This window comes from Antechinus flavipes, chromosome 6 (assembly GCF_016432865.1).
Source record: "Antechinus flavipes isolate AdamAnt ecotype Samford, QLD, Australia chromosome 6, AdamAnt_v2, whole genome shotgun sequence".
NCBI classification, from domain to species: Eukaryota; Metazoa; Chordata; class Mammalia; order Dasyuromorphia; family Dasyuridae; genus Antechinus; species Antechinus flavipes.
The window spans coordinates 250,573,157-250,590,333 of record NC_067403.1 but is presented as its reverse complement, the minus strand read 5'-3'; the positions used below and the strand labels follow the sequence as shown (position 1 = coordinate 250,590,333).

The following is a 17,177-nucleotide window of genomic DNA, read 5'->3' as shown; positions in this document are numbered from 1 at the left end:
ACAATTTCAGACACAATATGATTTGAAAACATCTTCAAGAAAACTTCAAAAAAAAATAAACCTGGGCAGAAATTTGATTGCAATTTCACAAAGAGAAAAGGCAAGATATTGTAACAGACCTGAGTTCTGAGATCCTATACCTGCTACAGGCTCAGTCACAGGAATATCCTGGACCCACACTTGGTGAGGCTTCTTTCTGCATCAGTCCCCAGCGCAGAGTCTAACTGGTCTAGGCTGGGAAAAACTCCCTAAATGTAAGCTTTCATTGACCAGGCCAATGGACAATTTAATTTGAAGGATTATTCTAATGCTATTTGAAGGGACATACTAGAAGAATTTTGCTGTACTGTTATCTTTGTTCTGCCATTTTGGCTGATTGGAATTCCTTGAAATATAATGTCCAGAAACCATTTTAGTCACCATTTTCTGGATGTACTAATAATGCTTAAGCCTTCTTTCATCAATGTCTTAATGGTTAGCTGTTTTGAAATACATATTTTTTCTAATTTTATACTTAGTAGTTTTGTTTTTAAATACATTAGTCTCATTGAGAAATTATTTTTCTGCATTCTAATTTTTTAAGAATTTTCATATTATTCTAAGCTGAATATTCTCCTTCCAATACTTTGTTCTGTAGGCCATATTCTTTTCTGCATTTTTCCATTATCATTCTCATTCAATTTTTTAAATTATTTTAATTTTTCAAAAACATGAGAATCCAGCATATTTTAAGCTAATCTAATGAAAACCAGTGTGAATTCAAAGTATTTTTAAAACATTACATGTATTTTTAGTTTATATGTATAATGAGAAATTAAGTCAAATAGTTAAGCCAATTCCTTATCTAGAAAAGCCTCAAGAATAGATAGAGTGGGCAGGAATTTGAAAATTGATCTAACTCTTGAAGATAGTAAAGAAAAAAAATTATATGGAGCTTGGAAAAGTCACCTTTTATTTTGTTTTTTAGATACACTCTTACACACACACACACACACACACACACACACACACACACATCAAAATATAGTTATATATGTTGGGTAGGAAAGTGAAATATGATGTCTCAAAATTATTTTAATATTTATTTCACTAATTAATAATAATTTACATAATTTTTCAGGTAACTGACAATAACTTTAATTTATTTTTCCTGAAAATTGCCTATTTATATCTTCTGTTTTGTTAACTAGGGAATACTTTTTATATTCCTACATTTTGTTCAGTTCCTTATTTATTTATGAAATGAGATGTTCTTCAAAGACATTTGGTGCAAATATATACATAAACACAAATATATGTATATATATATATGTTAGTCTGTTGCTTTTCTTCCCATTTTAGTTATGTTTTGTGCAAATCATTTTTAATTTTCCTGTAGTTTTTCTTTTTGTTTTTATTAGGTTTCCTGTGATTCTTTTTATCTCTTGTTTGGATACAAATTCTTCCCTTATCCATAGATCCGACAAGTCTATTCTTTCATGCTCCTTCAATTTAAGTATATTAATACCCTATATTTCTAAATCACTTCTCTTTTCTAATGTTACCTTAATATTTGGTGTATTATGGTGGTCTATAGCTAGTTCTGCTAAACTGCCTTCCAGTTTGTCCTACAAATTTTCTCAAATAGTGCATTGAATTCTGAAAGGTAGGGTCTTTAGATTTATCAAAGTCTAGATTACCAATGTCCTTAGTGTGTATTGTGTCATACATACAATACGTGTATTTTGTCTTTAATCTATTCCTCTGAGCTAGTACTTTGTTTCTTAGCCAATACTGCTTTCTCATCTAGTTATAATCTGCTGTTGCAAAACTAGCTTTCATAGTTTTTTTCCCCTTTGGATCGTCTGAATACTCTTGGCTTTTGTTGTTGTTCCAGATGATTTCTATGTGATTTTGTTCTAATCTCCATAAAATGATACTTTGGAAATTTCATTCATATGGCACTGAAAAAAATTAATGAACTTCGGTATGATGATCTTTTTATTAATCTTTGGTTTTTAAATCTTTCTTTACTCTCTCTAGTTGTGGGATCAAAATGACATTTGTGTCACAAAACACCTTTTTTAGCTACTTTTTAATCCATTTTTTTCAAATTCATTATATAATATTGTGGTAAATTGTTCTAAAGAATTATAAGAGAATTCACTTATAGGAGACAGCTGAATGGTACAATGGAAAGAGCACTGGTCTTGGAGTCACAAGGACCTGAGTTTAAACCTGCTTCAGACACTTACCACATTCCAGCTGTGTGGCTCTGGCAAGTCACTTAACACCAATTGGCTTGCAAATAAAAGGAAAATTTTCAACATGACAACTGCCTCTCCCAGTCTTGCTCCTTACACGACTTCATGGACAAAATCAGGATAAATAGACACATAACTCAATAGCAATTTTAACTCCATTGTACCTGAAATGAACAGGAAAAAGAGCTGAGGACTTAGGCTCCCTATGACTCCATATCTCCTTAGGTTTAAAGTGTCATCTAAAAATAAAAGGAGAGATCAATAAAATTGAAAGTAAAAAAACTATTGAATTAATTAATAAAACTAAGAGTTGGTTCTATGAAAAAACCAACAAAATAGACAAACGCTTAGTAAATCTGATTTAAAAAAGGAAAGAGAAAAAATCAAATTGTTAGTCTTAAAAATGAAAAGGGAGAACTCGCCACTAACGAAGAGGAAATTAGAGGAATAATTAGGAGTTACTTTGCCCAACTTTATGCCAATAAATTTGACAACTTAAATGAAATAGAAGAATACCTCCAAAAATATAGCTTGCCCAAACTAACAGAGGAAGGAGTAAATATCCTAAACAGTCCCATCTCAGAAAAAGAAATAGAACAAACTATCAACCAACTCGCTAAGAAAAAATCCCCAGGACCAGATGGATTTACATGTGAATTCTACCAAACATTTAAAGAACAATTAACTCCAATGCTAAATAAACTATTTGAAAAAATAGGGATTGAAGGAGTCCTACCAAACTCCTTTTATGACACAGACATGGTACTGATACCTAAACCAGGTAGGCTGAAAACAGAGAAAGAAAATTAAAATAAAATATAAGCAAAAAGATTACAGAAAATCATCCCCAGGATAATACACTATGACCAAGTAGGATTTATACCAGGAATGCAGGGCTCGTTCAATATTAGGAAAACTATTAGCATAATTGACTATATCAACCAAACAAAAACCATATGATCATCTCAATAGATGCAGAAAAAGCATTTGATAAAATTCAACATCCATTCCTAATAAAAACACTTGAGAGCATAGGAATAAATGGACTTTTCCTTAAAAAAGTCAGGAGCATATATTTAAAACCACCAGTAAGCATCATATGCAATGGGGAACAACTGGAATCTTTCCCAGTAAGATCTGGAGTGAAGCAAGGTTGCCCACTATCACTATTATTATTCAATATCATATTAGAAACACTAGTCTCTGCAATAAGAGTCGAGAAAGATATTAAAGGAATTAGAGTAGGCAATGAGGAAACCAAACTATCACTCTTTGCAGATGATATGATGGTATACTTAGAGAACCCCAGAGATTCTACTAAAAAGCTATTAGAAATAATTCATAATTTTAGCAAAGTAGCTGGATACAAAATAAATTCCCATAAATCCTCAGCATTTTTATACATCACCAACAAAATCCAAGAGCAAGAGATACAAAGAGAAATTCCATTCAGAATGACTGTTGATAGCATAAAATATTTGGGAATCTATCTACCAAAGGAAAGTCAGGAATTATATGAGCAAAATTACAAAAAAAGTTTCCACACAAATAAAGTCAGACTTAAATAATTGGAAACATATTAAGTGCTCTTGGATAGGCCGAGCGAATATAATAAAGATGACAATACTCCCTAACCTAATCTATTAATTTAGTGCTATACCACTCAGACTTCCAAGAAAATATTTTAATGATCTAGAAAAAATAACAACAAAATTCATATGGAACAATAAAAAGTCGAGAATCTCAAGGGAATTAATGAAACAAAAATCAAATGAAGGTGGCCTAGCTGTACCTGATCTAAAATTATATTATAAAGCAGCAGTCACCAAAACCATTTGGTATTGGCTAAGAAATAGATTAGTTGATCAGTGGAAAAGGTTAGGTTCACAAGACAGAACAGTCAAATATATCTATCTAGTGTTTGACAAACCCAAAGATCCTAACTTTTGGGATAAGAACTCAGTATTTGATAAAAACTGCTGGGATAACTGGAAATTAGTATGGCAGAAATTAGGCATGGACCCACACTTAACACCAAATACCAAGATAAGATCAAAATGGGTCCATGACCTAGGCATAAAGAATGAGACTATAAAATAAATTAGAGGAACATAGGATAGTTTATCTCTCAGACTTGTGGAGGAGAAAGAAATTTGTGACCAAAGATGAACTAGAGACCATTACCGATCACAAAATAGAAAATTTTGATTATATCAAATTAAAAAGCCTTTGTACAAACAAAACTAATGCAAACAAGATTAGAAGGGAAGCAACAAACTGGGAAAACATCTTCACAGTTAAAGGTTCTGATAAAGGCCTCATTTCCAAAATATATAGAGAACGGACTCAAAATTATAAGAAACCAAGCCATTCTCCAATTGATAAATGGTCAAAGGATATGAACAGACAATTTTCAGAGGATGAAATTGAAACTATTACCACTCATATGAAAGAGTGTTCCAAATCATTATTGATCAGAGAAATGCAAATTAAGAAAACTCTGAGATACCACTACACACTTGTCAGATTGGCTAAGATGATAGGAAAAAATAATGATGAATGTTGGAGGGGATGTGGGAAAACTGGGACACTGATGCACTGTTGGTGGAACTGTGAGCGAATCCAACCATTCTGGAGAGCAATCTGGAATGATGACCAAAAAGTTATCAAATTGTGCATACCCTTTGATCCAGCAGTGTTTCTATTGGGCTTATATCCCAAAGAAATACTAATGAAGGGAAAGGGACCTGTATGTGCCAAAATGTTTGTGGCAGCCCTGTTTGTAGTGGCTAGAAATTGGAAAATGAATGGATGCCCATCAATTGGAGAATGACTGGGTAAATTGTGGTATATGAATGTTATGGAATATTATTGTTCTGTAAGAAATGACCAGCAGGATGAATACAGAGAGGCTTGGAGAGACTTACATGAACTGATGCTAAGTGAAATGAGCAGAACCAGGAGATCACTTTACACTTTGACAACGATGTTGTATGAGGATATATTCTGATGGAAGTGGATTTCTTTGACAAAGACTCAGTTTCCATTGATAAATGATGGACAGAAGCAGCTACACCCAAAGAAAGAACACTGGGAAACGAATGTGAACTATTTGCATTTTTGTTTTTCTTTCCGAGTTGTTTTTACCTTCTGAATCCAATTCTCCCTGTGCAACAAGAGAACTGTTCGGTTCTGCAACCACATATTGTATCTAGGATATACTGCAACATATCTAACATATATAGGACTGCTTGCCATCTAGGGGAGGGGGTGGAGGGAGAGAGGGGAAAAATCAGAACAGAAGCAAGTGCAAGGGATAATGTTGTAAAAAAATTACCCTGGCATGTATTCTGTCAGTATAAAGTTATTATAAAATAAAATAAAATATTAAAAAAAAAAGAAAGAAACAGATGGAGTTCCTCTATTTCATTAAATTTCCATCTTCTTCCGTGGGAAAAAAAATACTCAGCTTAGCTGGGTAGTTTATTCTTGGCTGCATTCCAAGCTCTTTTGTTTTTCGTAATATCGGATTCTAGGCCCTTCGATCCTTTAATGTTGAGACAGCCAGATCTTGTGTGACCCTTATTGTGGCATCTCGGTATTTGAACTGTTTTTTCCTGGCTGCTTTGTAAAATTTTTTCTTTAGTCTGAAAATTCTGAAGTTTGGCCACAATATTCCTCGGAGTTTTTATTTTAGGGTCTTTTTCAGAAGGTGTTTGATGAATTCTTTCAATGCCTATTTTCCCTTCTCGTTCTATTACTTCTGGGCAGTTCTCTTTGATGATTTCCTGTAAAATAGTATCTAGGCTCTTTTTTTCATCATAATTTTCTGGTAGTCCGATGATCCTCAGGTTATCTCTCCTAGATCTATTTTCCAGGTCTGTTGTTTTTCCAAGTAAATATTTGACATTTTTTTCCAATCTTTCATTTTTTTGGTTTTGCTTGACTGATTCTTGGTGTCTCAATGAATCAGTCATTTCTATTTGTTCAGTTCTGATTTTTAGTGAGTTATTTTCTTCATTAGCTTTTTTTCCTTCTTTTTGTATATGTCCAATTGAATTGTTTTGCTCTATGGAATTTTTTTCCATTTCACTAATTTTTTTTTTTAGTGAGTTATTTTCTTTTTCCAATTCACAAATTCTGTTTCCCTTTACTTCTTGGGAGTTTTTTATCTTTTCCAATTCACATGTCAGGAAGTTGTTTTCTTTTTCCACTTTATCAAATTTTTCTTTTAGTGAATTATGTGCTTTTTCTGTACTCTCTTGAATAGCTTCTCTTTCCTTTCCCCATTTCTCTTCTAGCTCTCTTTTGAGGTTTTTAATAGTGTCATCTAGGAGAGCCTTTTGTATTGGAGACCAACAATTGTCTGGAGACTGTATGCTATTAGTCTCTTCAGGGTTGAAAAGATGTTTTCTTTCTGTATAGAAACTATCAATCGTTCTTTTGATTTTTTTTACTCATTTTGTTAAAGCCTGTAAGGTCTGCCTTCAGAGCCTGGAGGTTACCAGCTTCCTCTGCAGAGCAGTGAAAGGTACATGGACCGGTAGCTGTCCTGCCAGCTGGCTACAAAAAGCAAGGAGGTACTGGAGTGCTCTGGGAAAGAGTTCCCCACCCGAAAGTAACTCAGGCCTAGAGGGCTGAGCTGGGAAAGTGCCCTTCAAAGAACCCCTGCTGTGTGAGATAACAACTGCCCTGGGGCTATGGGTATTAGTAGCTGACCGGAAGTGTCTGCCGAAGCGCAGTCAGCTGGGGAGGTTCTATTGTCCTAGGCTGAGCCCCCCACTCTGTCGATTAGAGGCTGCCCAGGCTGTGCTCCCCTGCCGTGCAGATTACTAACTGCCCCCACAAAACCCCCAAACTGCAGGATGTGGCCACAGGGCTGCGGTAAAGTCTGCCTTCCGGGTTTGAGGGGATACAGGCAGATCTCATTAGGTTCTGGTTTTTTTTTAGAATACCCTCTGTTTCAGACTTTAACTTCTCTGCCAATTTACTGCTTTGTAATCAAGGCAGAGCAGTTCGCCTATAACAGAGTGGTCCCTATAACTTCTCTAGCCACTGAGATCACCCCCGCCCCTGGTCTGCTCAGGACACTAGTCTCTTGCTGCCTGTGCTAGTCTGTTCCTGGCCCCTCAGGACAAACCTTTACTGGTGAGCTTCCAAAATGACTTTGCCTGGTAAGTTGTAGTGCTTCTAATCTTCATGAATTTAAGCAATGAAGAATTATTTTTGAGGCTGGATTAAATAGTTGGTTATGAGGGTAATGAGAGGAGTTTAGAGAGTCGTGTGTGCCTGCTCCGCCATCTTGGCTCCGCCCCCTGGCTCCGCCCCCCCCATGCTCTTTCAATGGTGAGCACAATCAGCAACAGAACCACCCAATATTTCTTGGGTCTTCTCCTTCATTTCAAGGGTCTGCTCCTTCTCTCTGCGATGGACAAGGCGAATATGGCTCATTGGCACCCATCTGATTCCTTCTCCTCCTGTAAAAATACAAGCAAACCCTCTTCCCCAAGCAGTTAACCTATCTAATTCCCTTCTATTTACCACTTTCTGGATCTCTCCACATCACCTGGCAATTATCTAAAGATAGAGGAGTTGTTTGCACTGGAAACTGCCCTGTTGTGTTAAAAGGTCTGTGACCTCCTCAACTGTAATCCTGATTGCTTTTCTGTTCATTGATGACATCAGAGTCCTGAATTTCTAAAAACTCTCTAGGTGAAACCTCAGTTGCTATCATGCCCTACCTATCTTTTGATTGATACCTTGGAGCTGGGCCCTGCCTCTCATTTCCCTGGGTCAATCTACATTCAGAGGCCCAGTGAAAGCCTCAATTACATTTTGGACATGGGGGTTTGGGTTTTATTCTCTCACCCTGTCTTCTCATTCTATCTCCATATCTACAATGAGCTCTCAAATGTCCAATTTTTCCACACTGAAATCATCTACGAGTTTCTCTAGAATTCCTTTGCCAAGAAGGACCCTGTCTTCCCATGTTGGAATCTTGGGAAGTCTGCATCATAGCCTGGTTATAAAAGTCATTTGTGCCCACTGTGGCACAGTGTCTTATGAGCTCCTCTAAAGGAGCATCCTTGTGCAGTCCTAGTATAATTCTTCTGCAAACCTCATTAGCATTTTCCTTAGCAAGTTGCCTTATCAAAATGTCTGTTATTGCATTTTCCCCATTAATTCTTGTGATAGCTGTCTGCAAACATCCCACAAAGTCAGCAAAGGGTTCATTTGACCCTTGTGTTATTTTTGTGAAGGCCCCACCCTTGTCATCTTTATTGTGGAGAGAAGCCCAAGCTTTGATAGCATTAGCAGCAATATGCTCATATGCTGCTATAGAATAATTAATCTGTACTGTGACATCTGCATAGGAACCTACACCTATTAGTAGGTCACAGGTGATTGCAGCATGAACTCCACTTTGACTATTTTGTTGGGCTTGTATCTCACTATATTCAGAAAACCACAAGTAGTTTTGTCCAGGTTCTAGGCATATCCTTGCTATAGATTTCCAGTCATTAGGGGACTAGATTTCAAAAGCCAAATTCCGTAATAACATCTTAACATAAGCTGATGTAGCCCCATAAAGAGTGCAAGCCTTTTTCGAGTCTTTGAGAATTTCTATATCAAAAGGAGAGTATCTTCTACTTTTCTTGACCTGAAGAATTAAACTGTTGAATTACCAGAAAAATGTTGTGTTGAAATTCTGATACATTTTCCCCTTCCTCTTTGGCCTTAATTAGTCCCCTTTGTAATCTACTCATAGGAGAGGCTGAATTCTTGGGGGGAGGTGCTGGTGCTGTCATTGCCCCTCCACTACCCCTCCTCCCTCCATCCTGGAGGGTGGAGTTGATGGAGGAGAGTCAATTACCTGCTTCTTAGGTGGGGCTGAAGCTGCCTCAGATTCACCCTGCCCTTGAGCCTCACTTAAGTCTCCATGCCCTGTGGGGATATGGCCATTAATCTCTTCTTTGTCTTCCTCCTTTATATTGTATTTAACTTATACTTTAACATATTGAACATGTATTGGTCAACCTGCTATCTGGGGGAAGGGGAGGGGAGAAAGAGAGAAAAAGTTGGAACAAAAGGATTTGCAACTGTCAATGCTGAAAAACTACTCTGTACATACCCTGTAAATAAAAAGCTAGTGAGAAAAAAAGAAAAAGAAATGAGCAGGACCAAGAGATCATTATATACTTCAAAAACAATACCATATGATGATCGATTCTGATGGACGTGCCATCTTCAACAATGAGATGAACCACATCAGTTCCAATAGAGCAGTAATGTATTGAACCAGCTACACCCAGCGAAAGAACTTTGGGAAATATCTATAAACCACTACATAGAATTCCCAATTCTTCTATTTTTATCCACATGCATTTTTGATTTCCTTCACAGGCTAATTGTACACTATTTCAAAATCCGATTCTTTTTGTACAGCAAAATAACTGTTTGAACATAGATACTTATATTGTATGTAATCCTTACATTAACATATTTAACATGCATTCATCAGCCTGCCATCTGGGGGAGGAGGTGAGGAAAAGGAGGGGAAAATTGGAACAAAAGGTTTAGCAATTATCAATGCTGTGAAATTACCCATGCATAAAGCTTGTAAATAAAAAGCTATAATTAAAAAAAAAAAAGGAAAAAGGAAAAAAAGGGGAAAAAACAAAACAAAAGAATATTTAAGTGGTTATATTATTTATTCCCATTATTGCAAACTCTCACCTCTTTTGTTTTTCTGAGATCTTTGAATGGGTTTAGACACTTTAAAGGGAAATTGATGGCTGAAATTCTGTGACATTCTCTTACAACTACCAACAACAGGGTATAGGATATAGCATTTTTTGAGAACGCACTAATATTTCTTCAATAAAGAAAAGATTTACAAAAATTCCCCTGCCCAGATCTCTGTTCTTTCTTTTTTTTCTTTTTTAAAATGAATATTCCATCCAAAAGCAATAGGAGATTTCTCAGGCTGATAATAGAGAAATTTGCAAATCAGCGCTCTTCTAGAAATAATATAAAACAAAAGTAAAACTCTGAAGAGAAGGACAAAAATTCAAGAACTGATTCCTAGGTAATTCTAGAAACTGTGTCTAAATTTAATGTCCCTGACCTGGCACTATAGACATTCTCAGAACTCTTGGATCTCCTCTCCTCTCATTCCCAAATATGCCACAAACCTACAATTCCTTTGCCTTCTACACATTTAGAAACTTTGGAAGTCAGGCCTTTTTGCTTTCCTGACAGGAAATGAGTGTCATCTTACTTCCAGACCAAGTGGAAGATATGTCCTGCCATGAACACCTGCTTTCTTCAGTTCCAAATTCTTTTTTCTAGGCCAGAAAATTCTCCAGCCCCATTAGCCTGAGAAAACCTTAATTGTCTTACTTTCAGAAGTAGACCCATAGGATTTCCCATCTCTATGTTAATGAGTTAAGTATAACAATTCAAGGACTTCCTGAGGATCAAGAAGAGGACAAAATGTGTCTACCACTTTTTACAGATGATGTGATTTTTTTCCTAGGAAACTCTAAAAAGTCAACTTAAAAACAAATTGAAATAATGAGTCATTTCAGCAAAATGGCAGGATAGGAGATAAATCCAAAAAAATCATTAACAATTCTTTTTGTCAATCACCAAATGATGTAGGAAGCCAGAGAAAGACAAATTGTTGTTAATAACATTATAGACTGTACAAAACATTTGAGAGTCTGAGAAAACTCCTCACACAAATACAGAAAGAATTAAGCAACTGGATAAATTTTAATTGTTCATGATTAGACCAAGCAAGATAATTCAGTAAAGAGAACACTTAAATTAATTCACTTATGATGCGATATTACCAGAATATGAAGTAAACTTGGGCAGTTTGATTGATATGTGAGTAAATAAGTAAAGGCCACACTAGGAAAGTCAGTTTAGAGATTACCAAATATTCAAATATCTAATACTATTTAAACTCAATTCATCTGAAAAAATATCTGATCTGGAATGTGAAGGGAAATGTGAAAGAAAATGTCAAGAGAAAAGGGAAGAAATGAAATTCACAAACCTCAAACCATATTATCAACTACAAAAATTGAAATGATTTGACATTTGTTAAAAATAAAAAGGTAAATCAATGACATAGGGAAAGGGAGACCCAAATTCAATTGAACTTGGTAAAACTCAGCTTTTGGGGGTTGAATGTAAACAAGTCTGAGCCCTCCAGAATTGACCCTTTGGAATTTTGGGTCAGGAAAAGACTTTTGACAATCCCTGGGACAGTAAATGATAAATATATCAGTTGTTCCAGAAATCAATTGAGATTATTCACTAGAAGGTCAAATATTGAAGCAGAATCTTTAAAAGTCAGTGTACACAATGGAAAGATGGAACTCACAGGGAAAGATGCTGATATAGAGCAATATTGTAGGTGAAAAGAAAAGTACATGGGAGAGAAGAAGATGGATGGATAGTATCATGGAGATAAAGTAGAACTTGGGCAGTCCTTGAGAGATAATGGAGGAGAGAAGGAGTTGGTGTACTGTGGTCTGAGTCACAGAATGAGACACAACTGTATAACAATAACAATAATCACCACAACAGCAACAATATCATGGACAAAGTAATAAACTAACTTTTAACAATTTTCTTAAGACAAGATCACCTCAACTAGCTACATTTACAAGTGAATCCTGTTTTGTGGGTTTTTGTTGTTGGTGGGTGTTTTTCTGTTTGGGTAGGAATCAAGGTTGTTTGTTTTTAGTTTTTATACAGCTAAAAAAAATTCTGAGGTCATTTTGAACTCAAGGATATGAATCTTGCAGGTTCCAGGACTATGATCGCCCCTTGCTGTATTTTTATTATTGTATTTTATTTTTATCATTGTATTTTATCAGTGAAAAAAATGACACTTTAAATCTGAGGAGATATGGAGTCTTAGGGAGCCTAAGTCCTCAGCTCCTTTTCCTGTTCATTTCAGGTACAATGGAGTTAAAATTGCTACTGAATCATGTGTCTATTTTCCTGATTTTGTCCATGGAATAGTGTAGGGAGCAAGATTGGGAGAGACAGTTAGGTTGTCATGTTGGAAATTTTCCTTTTATTTGCAACCTAGTTACCAGAGTCACACAGGTAGGAAGTGCTAAGTGTCCTAAGCAAGTTTGAACTCAGGTCCTTGTGACTCAAAGAGCAGTGCTCTATCCATTGTACCATTCAGCTGTCTCCTATAAGTGAATTCTCTTATAATTCTTTAGAACAATTTACCACAATATTATATAATGAATTTGAAAAAAATGGATTAAAAAGTAGCTAAAAAAAGGTGTTTTGTGACACAAATATCATTTTGAACCCACAACTAGAGAGAATAAAGAAAGATTTAAAAACCAAAGATTAATAAAAAGATCATCATACCGAAGTTCATTAATTTTTTCAGTGCCATATGAATGAAATTTCCAAAGTATCATTTTATGGAGATTAAAACAAAATCACATAGAAATCATCTGGAACAACAAAAGCCAAGAGTATTCAGACAATCCAAAGGGGAAAAAACTATGAAAGCTAGTTTTGCAATAGCAGATTATAAACTAGATGAGAAAGCAGTAGTGGCTAAGAAATAAAGTACTAGCTCAGAGGAATAGATTAAATACACAATACACATATTGTATGTATTACACAATACACAATAAGGATGTTGGTAATCCAGACTTTGATAAATCTAAAGACCCTAGGTTTCAGAATTCAATGCACCATTTGAGAAAATTTGTAGGCCAAACTGGAAGGCAGTTTAGCAGAACTAACTATAGACCATCATAATACACCAAATATTAAGGTAACATTAGAAAAGAGAAGTGATTTAGACATAAAGGGTATTAATATACTTAAATTGAAGGAGCATGAAAGAATAGACCTGTGGGATCTATGGATAAGGGAAGAATTTGTGACCAAACAAGAGATAAAAAGAATCACAGGAAACCTAATAAAAAAAAAAAAAAACTACAGGAAAATTAAAAATGATTTGCATAAAACATAACTAAAATGGGAAGAAAAGCAACAGACTAACATATATATACCTATATTTGTGTTTATATATATATATATATATTTGCACCAAATGTCTTTGAAGAATATCTCATTTCATAAATAAATACGGAACTGAACCAAATGTAGGAATATAAAAATATTCCCTAGTTAATAAATTGACAGAAGATATAAATAAGCAATTTTCAGGAAAAATAAAATAAAGTTATTGCTGGTTACCTGAAAAATTATGTAAATTATTATTAATTAGTGAAATAAATATTAAAATAATTCTGAGTCACCGTATTTCACTTTCCCACTCAACATATACAACTATATTTTGGTGTGTGTGTGTGTGGGGGGGTATAGGAATGTATCTAAAAAAAGAAATAAAGGGTGACTTTTCCGAGTTCCATATAATATTTTTCTTTACTATCTTCAAGAGTTAGATCAATTTTCAAATCCCTGCCTATTCAACCTATTCTTGGGACTTTTCCAGATCAGGAATTGGCTTAAGTATTTGACTTAATTTCTTATTATAGATATACACTTAGAAATCCATACAATGTTTAATAAATAATTTGAATTTACACTGATTTTCATTAGGTTAGCTTAAAATTTTTTAGATTAAATGTTTTTAAGAAATTAAAATGGTTTTAAAAATTGAATGAGAATGATAGTGGAAAAAATGCCAAAATAAATGTGGCCTAAAGAACAAAGTATTGGAAGAAGACTCTTCAGCTTAGAACAACAAGTATGAAAAAAATTATTTGAAAATTAGAAGACAAAAAAGAATAATTTCTCAATGACGCTAATGAATTTAAAAAAATAAAACTAATAAATATAAAATTAGAAAAAATATATATTTCAAAACAACTAACCTTTAAGACATTGATGAAAGAAGGCTTAAGCATCATTAGTACATCATAAAACTGAGCAAAATGTTTTCTGGACATGATATTTCAAGGAATTCCAATCAGCCAAAATGGCAGAAAAAAGAGAACAGTATAGCAAAGTTCTTCTAGTATGTCCCTTCAAATATCATTAGAATAATCGCTCAAATTAAATTGTCCATTGGCCTGGTCAATGAAAGCTTACAGTTAGGGATTTTTTCCCATCTTAGACCAGTTAGACCCTGGGGTGGGAACTGACCCAAAAAGAAGCCTCTCCAAGTGTGGGTCCAGGATACACCTGTGACTGAGCCTGTAGCAGGTATAGGATTTCAGAACCCGGGTATGTAAGAATATCTTCCCTTTTCTCTTTGTGAAATTGCAATCAAATTTCTGCCCAGGTTTATTTTTTTTTTGAAGTTTTCTTGAAGATGTTTTCAAATCATACTCTGTGTCTGAAATTGTGTCCTGAATAATCCTTTCAAATAATTGCTCTTTCTGAAAATATTATTTTTTATCATTCCTTCTTACCATCTAACAATTCACTTTTGATTTTAAGATCTGTTCTCAAGGAGGGAATTTCTAGGTTGAGCTAGCATGTAAAAGATAAAAGAGTATTTTGGGCATTTCAGATCCCATCAAAGGTACGAAGGCTCCAGAGACAGAAAAGAAGCAAGAAAGTTCCAAAACTTTTTTTTTGTTAAGTTTGGAATTTTTTAAGATGAAGGACACAGGTGCAGAATTGATGGGCTAGCTGGTCCTTGGAGAAACTCAGTCTCAGACTCTGGTCAAAATATTTGTTTGACTTGCACCCAAGAGATGAGAAGCACTTTTCCTTATTCATCTGCAGGGAACTAGATGAATAATATCCAGGAGGCAAAAATGTCAAATAAATATGTCCTGCTCACTCAAACTTTTGCCTTTATCCCAAATAGAGGTTCACTTCATGTCTCATTCTGCTTTCCCAAGGAGGAGAGAATGTACAAAGCTTGAGCATCTATTGAGAAAGATAAATGTTTAGCAATAGAGCGTGTTCCTATAGATGCAAGAACTACGGCCTCCAATCACCTTATACTCCCCTAATCCTTAGCTCTTTAGAGATCTGAAATATTGACCATGGGCTTGGGGAAACTGAGACTCTCATCCTCTATATTATTTATATTTCTAATTTTGCAGATTTTCTTATCTAAGTACCAGATGGTCAAGAATCCTTGTCACATAGAAAGACGTTTCAATCCCACGTATAGAAAAGAAGGGGACCTAATCATTGCTGGATTCCTTTCCCTTTTTGTGAAGGTAGAGATTCAAGCGACCAAATATTTCTTCTTAACATGTCCCTTCGACAGTTATGCACAACCAACGTAAGTAGTTACTTTCCCACCCTCCCTAATATATGCAATATTAATCCATATTTCTTATTGACTGCTTTGTTGGTAGAGTTGTGTTTTCTTTATTCTCAGAACTTTGGTTAAAGCAAAGATGTGGGTTCAAAAATGACTAGAAATCTAATATTCAAGAAGTTGCTAAATGAAAAGTGTTGTTAATGTGCAGTGCAGCAAACAGAGAGACTTTTCACCCCTATTCTATATGGCATTATAAACCAGCACAGATTCATGTCCACTAAGGACAAAAACTTACCCAGTTTAAGGAGGGGTGAAACACATTAGGGAGGTCGTACACTCAAAATTGGAGTGTAGGTGTCAAAACTGTATTCTCTAAGAATGGACATGGGTAAGACCTGATTACTTGTTCCAAATAGGGGAGGAAATGTTCACAGTTGTGCTCATATGTGATGAAAATCTCAAGGTCATTTTTGTATGCTTGACTTGGGTGAGATTTGGGTAAAGATAGTTCTGAATCATAACAACATGAAACAGGGAAGGGGAAATCTAACATTCATGATTTTAGGCATCAGAAGACAGAACAAATTCAGAATACTGCATTGGGTTCATTTTTATCTAATCCAAAGCTTGAAGCCTTATCTTCCCAACAGAGAGCTGCTAAAGAAAAGGAACAACATGGCTTATCTTTATTTAAAAACTTTGATGGGTGTTAGGACCATTTGATCTAAATGATTCCATATTGATATTTTACTAATATCAGAATAATATGACAGCACATCAAAAATACCGAACAATATGAACTTTACAATGTCAACAAGTGCCATGTATCTCAAACTACTGACAAGATCCAATACTTGCACTGAGGTTTTTCATCATTCTATGTCTAGTAAATGTAAAGTATAAGGAAATTTTTGACATTTGTTTTCCTTTGCCATTTTTGTGACATTTTAAATAAAGCCAAAGGGACCACCAAACCACTTTCTTTGTTCCACACCCCATCTCTCATTTTCATGCTTTTGTCAATGCTGTCTTCCATTGTAGGAACGGAATATCTCCTAAGTTCTATGTCTCAGAATTCCTCTTCTCATTTAAAATTCAACTCACTTGACATGAAGATGTTTTTGCTCTCCCAGAGCTATTGATGATTTTCTCCAAATCATATTTTATCGTATTTGTTCCAAATATCTGTTTCAGATAATGATACATTTTCTTTTCTGGCCAAAAGAAAAGAGCTGTTTTTTTTCTTCTCTCTTTTGTCTTTCTATCCCTATGACTTGCAAATGCCTGAACTCTAGTAGGAGATCTCATAAATTCTAGTAAGCTCATTGGCATGAATTCTTAAACATTTCAACATCTGCTCCTTGGGAACTCTAGTTTCTCTCTTTCCATTTACTCCACTGAGTTGCAGATCATTTCTTTTGCTATTCTTCTTTATTATCATTGCCATCTCTCCTGACCGTGGCGATCAATCTCTTCTCCTTGGTATACTATTCTCTCTAGATTTTAGGGACTGTTTTTTCTCCTTTTTTGTTTCTTTTTTTTTTTTTTTTGTTCTCCTCCTTTTTTGTTTTTCTTGTTTCTTGTTTTCTTGTTCCTCCTTCTTTTGATGGAGCCATTTGAGATCACACTGTGCAGCTGTAGTTATACCTCATCAATGTATCTAATCCATTCCACTACTTCCTTTG

General features: G+C 35.0%; 1 protein-coding gene and 1 pseudogene across 1 annotated transcript in view; one reads left to right on the top strand and one right to left on the bottom strand.

Annotated features, from left to right (window-relative positions):
* Positions 1-14,215, bottom strand: part of LOC127541653 (vomeronasal type-2 receptor 26-like) — a 53,370-nt pseudogene extending 39,155 nt beyond the window's left edge.
* Positions 14,216-14,244: 29 nt separating this feature from the next.
* Positions 14,245-17,177, top strand: part of LOC127541651 (vomeronasal type-2 receptor 26-like) — a 34,372-nt gene continuing 31,439 nt past the window's right edge. Inside the window, exons 1-2 of the mRNA XM_051966870.1 lie at positions 14,245-14,283; positions 15,326-15,510. Of these exons, the coding sequence (XP_051822830.1) occupies positions 14,245-14,283; positions 15,326-15,510 (224 nt within the window). The remainder of the gene's footprint in view (positions 14,284-15,325; positions 15,511-17,177) is intronic.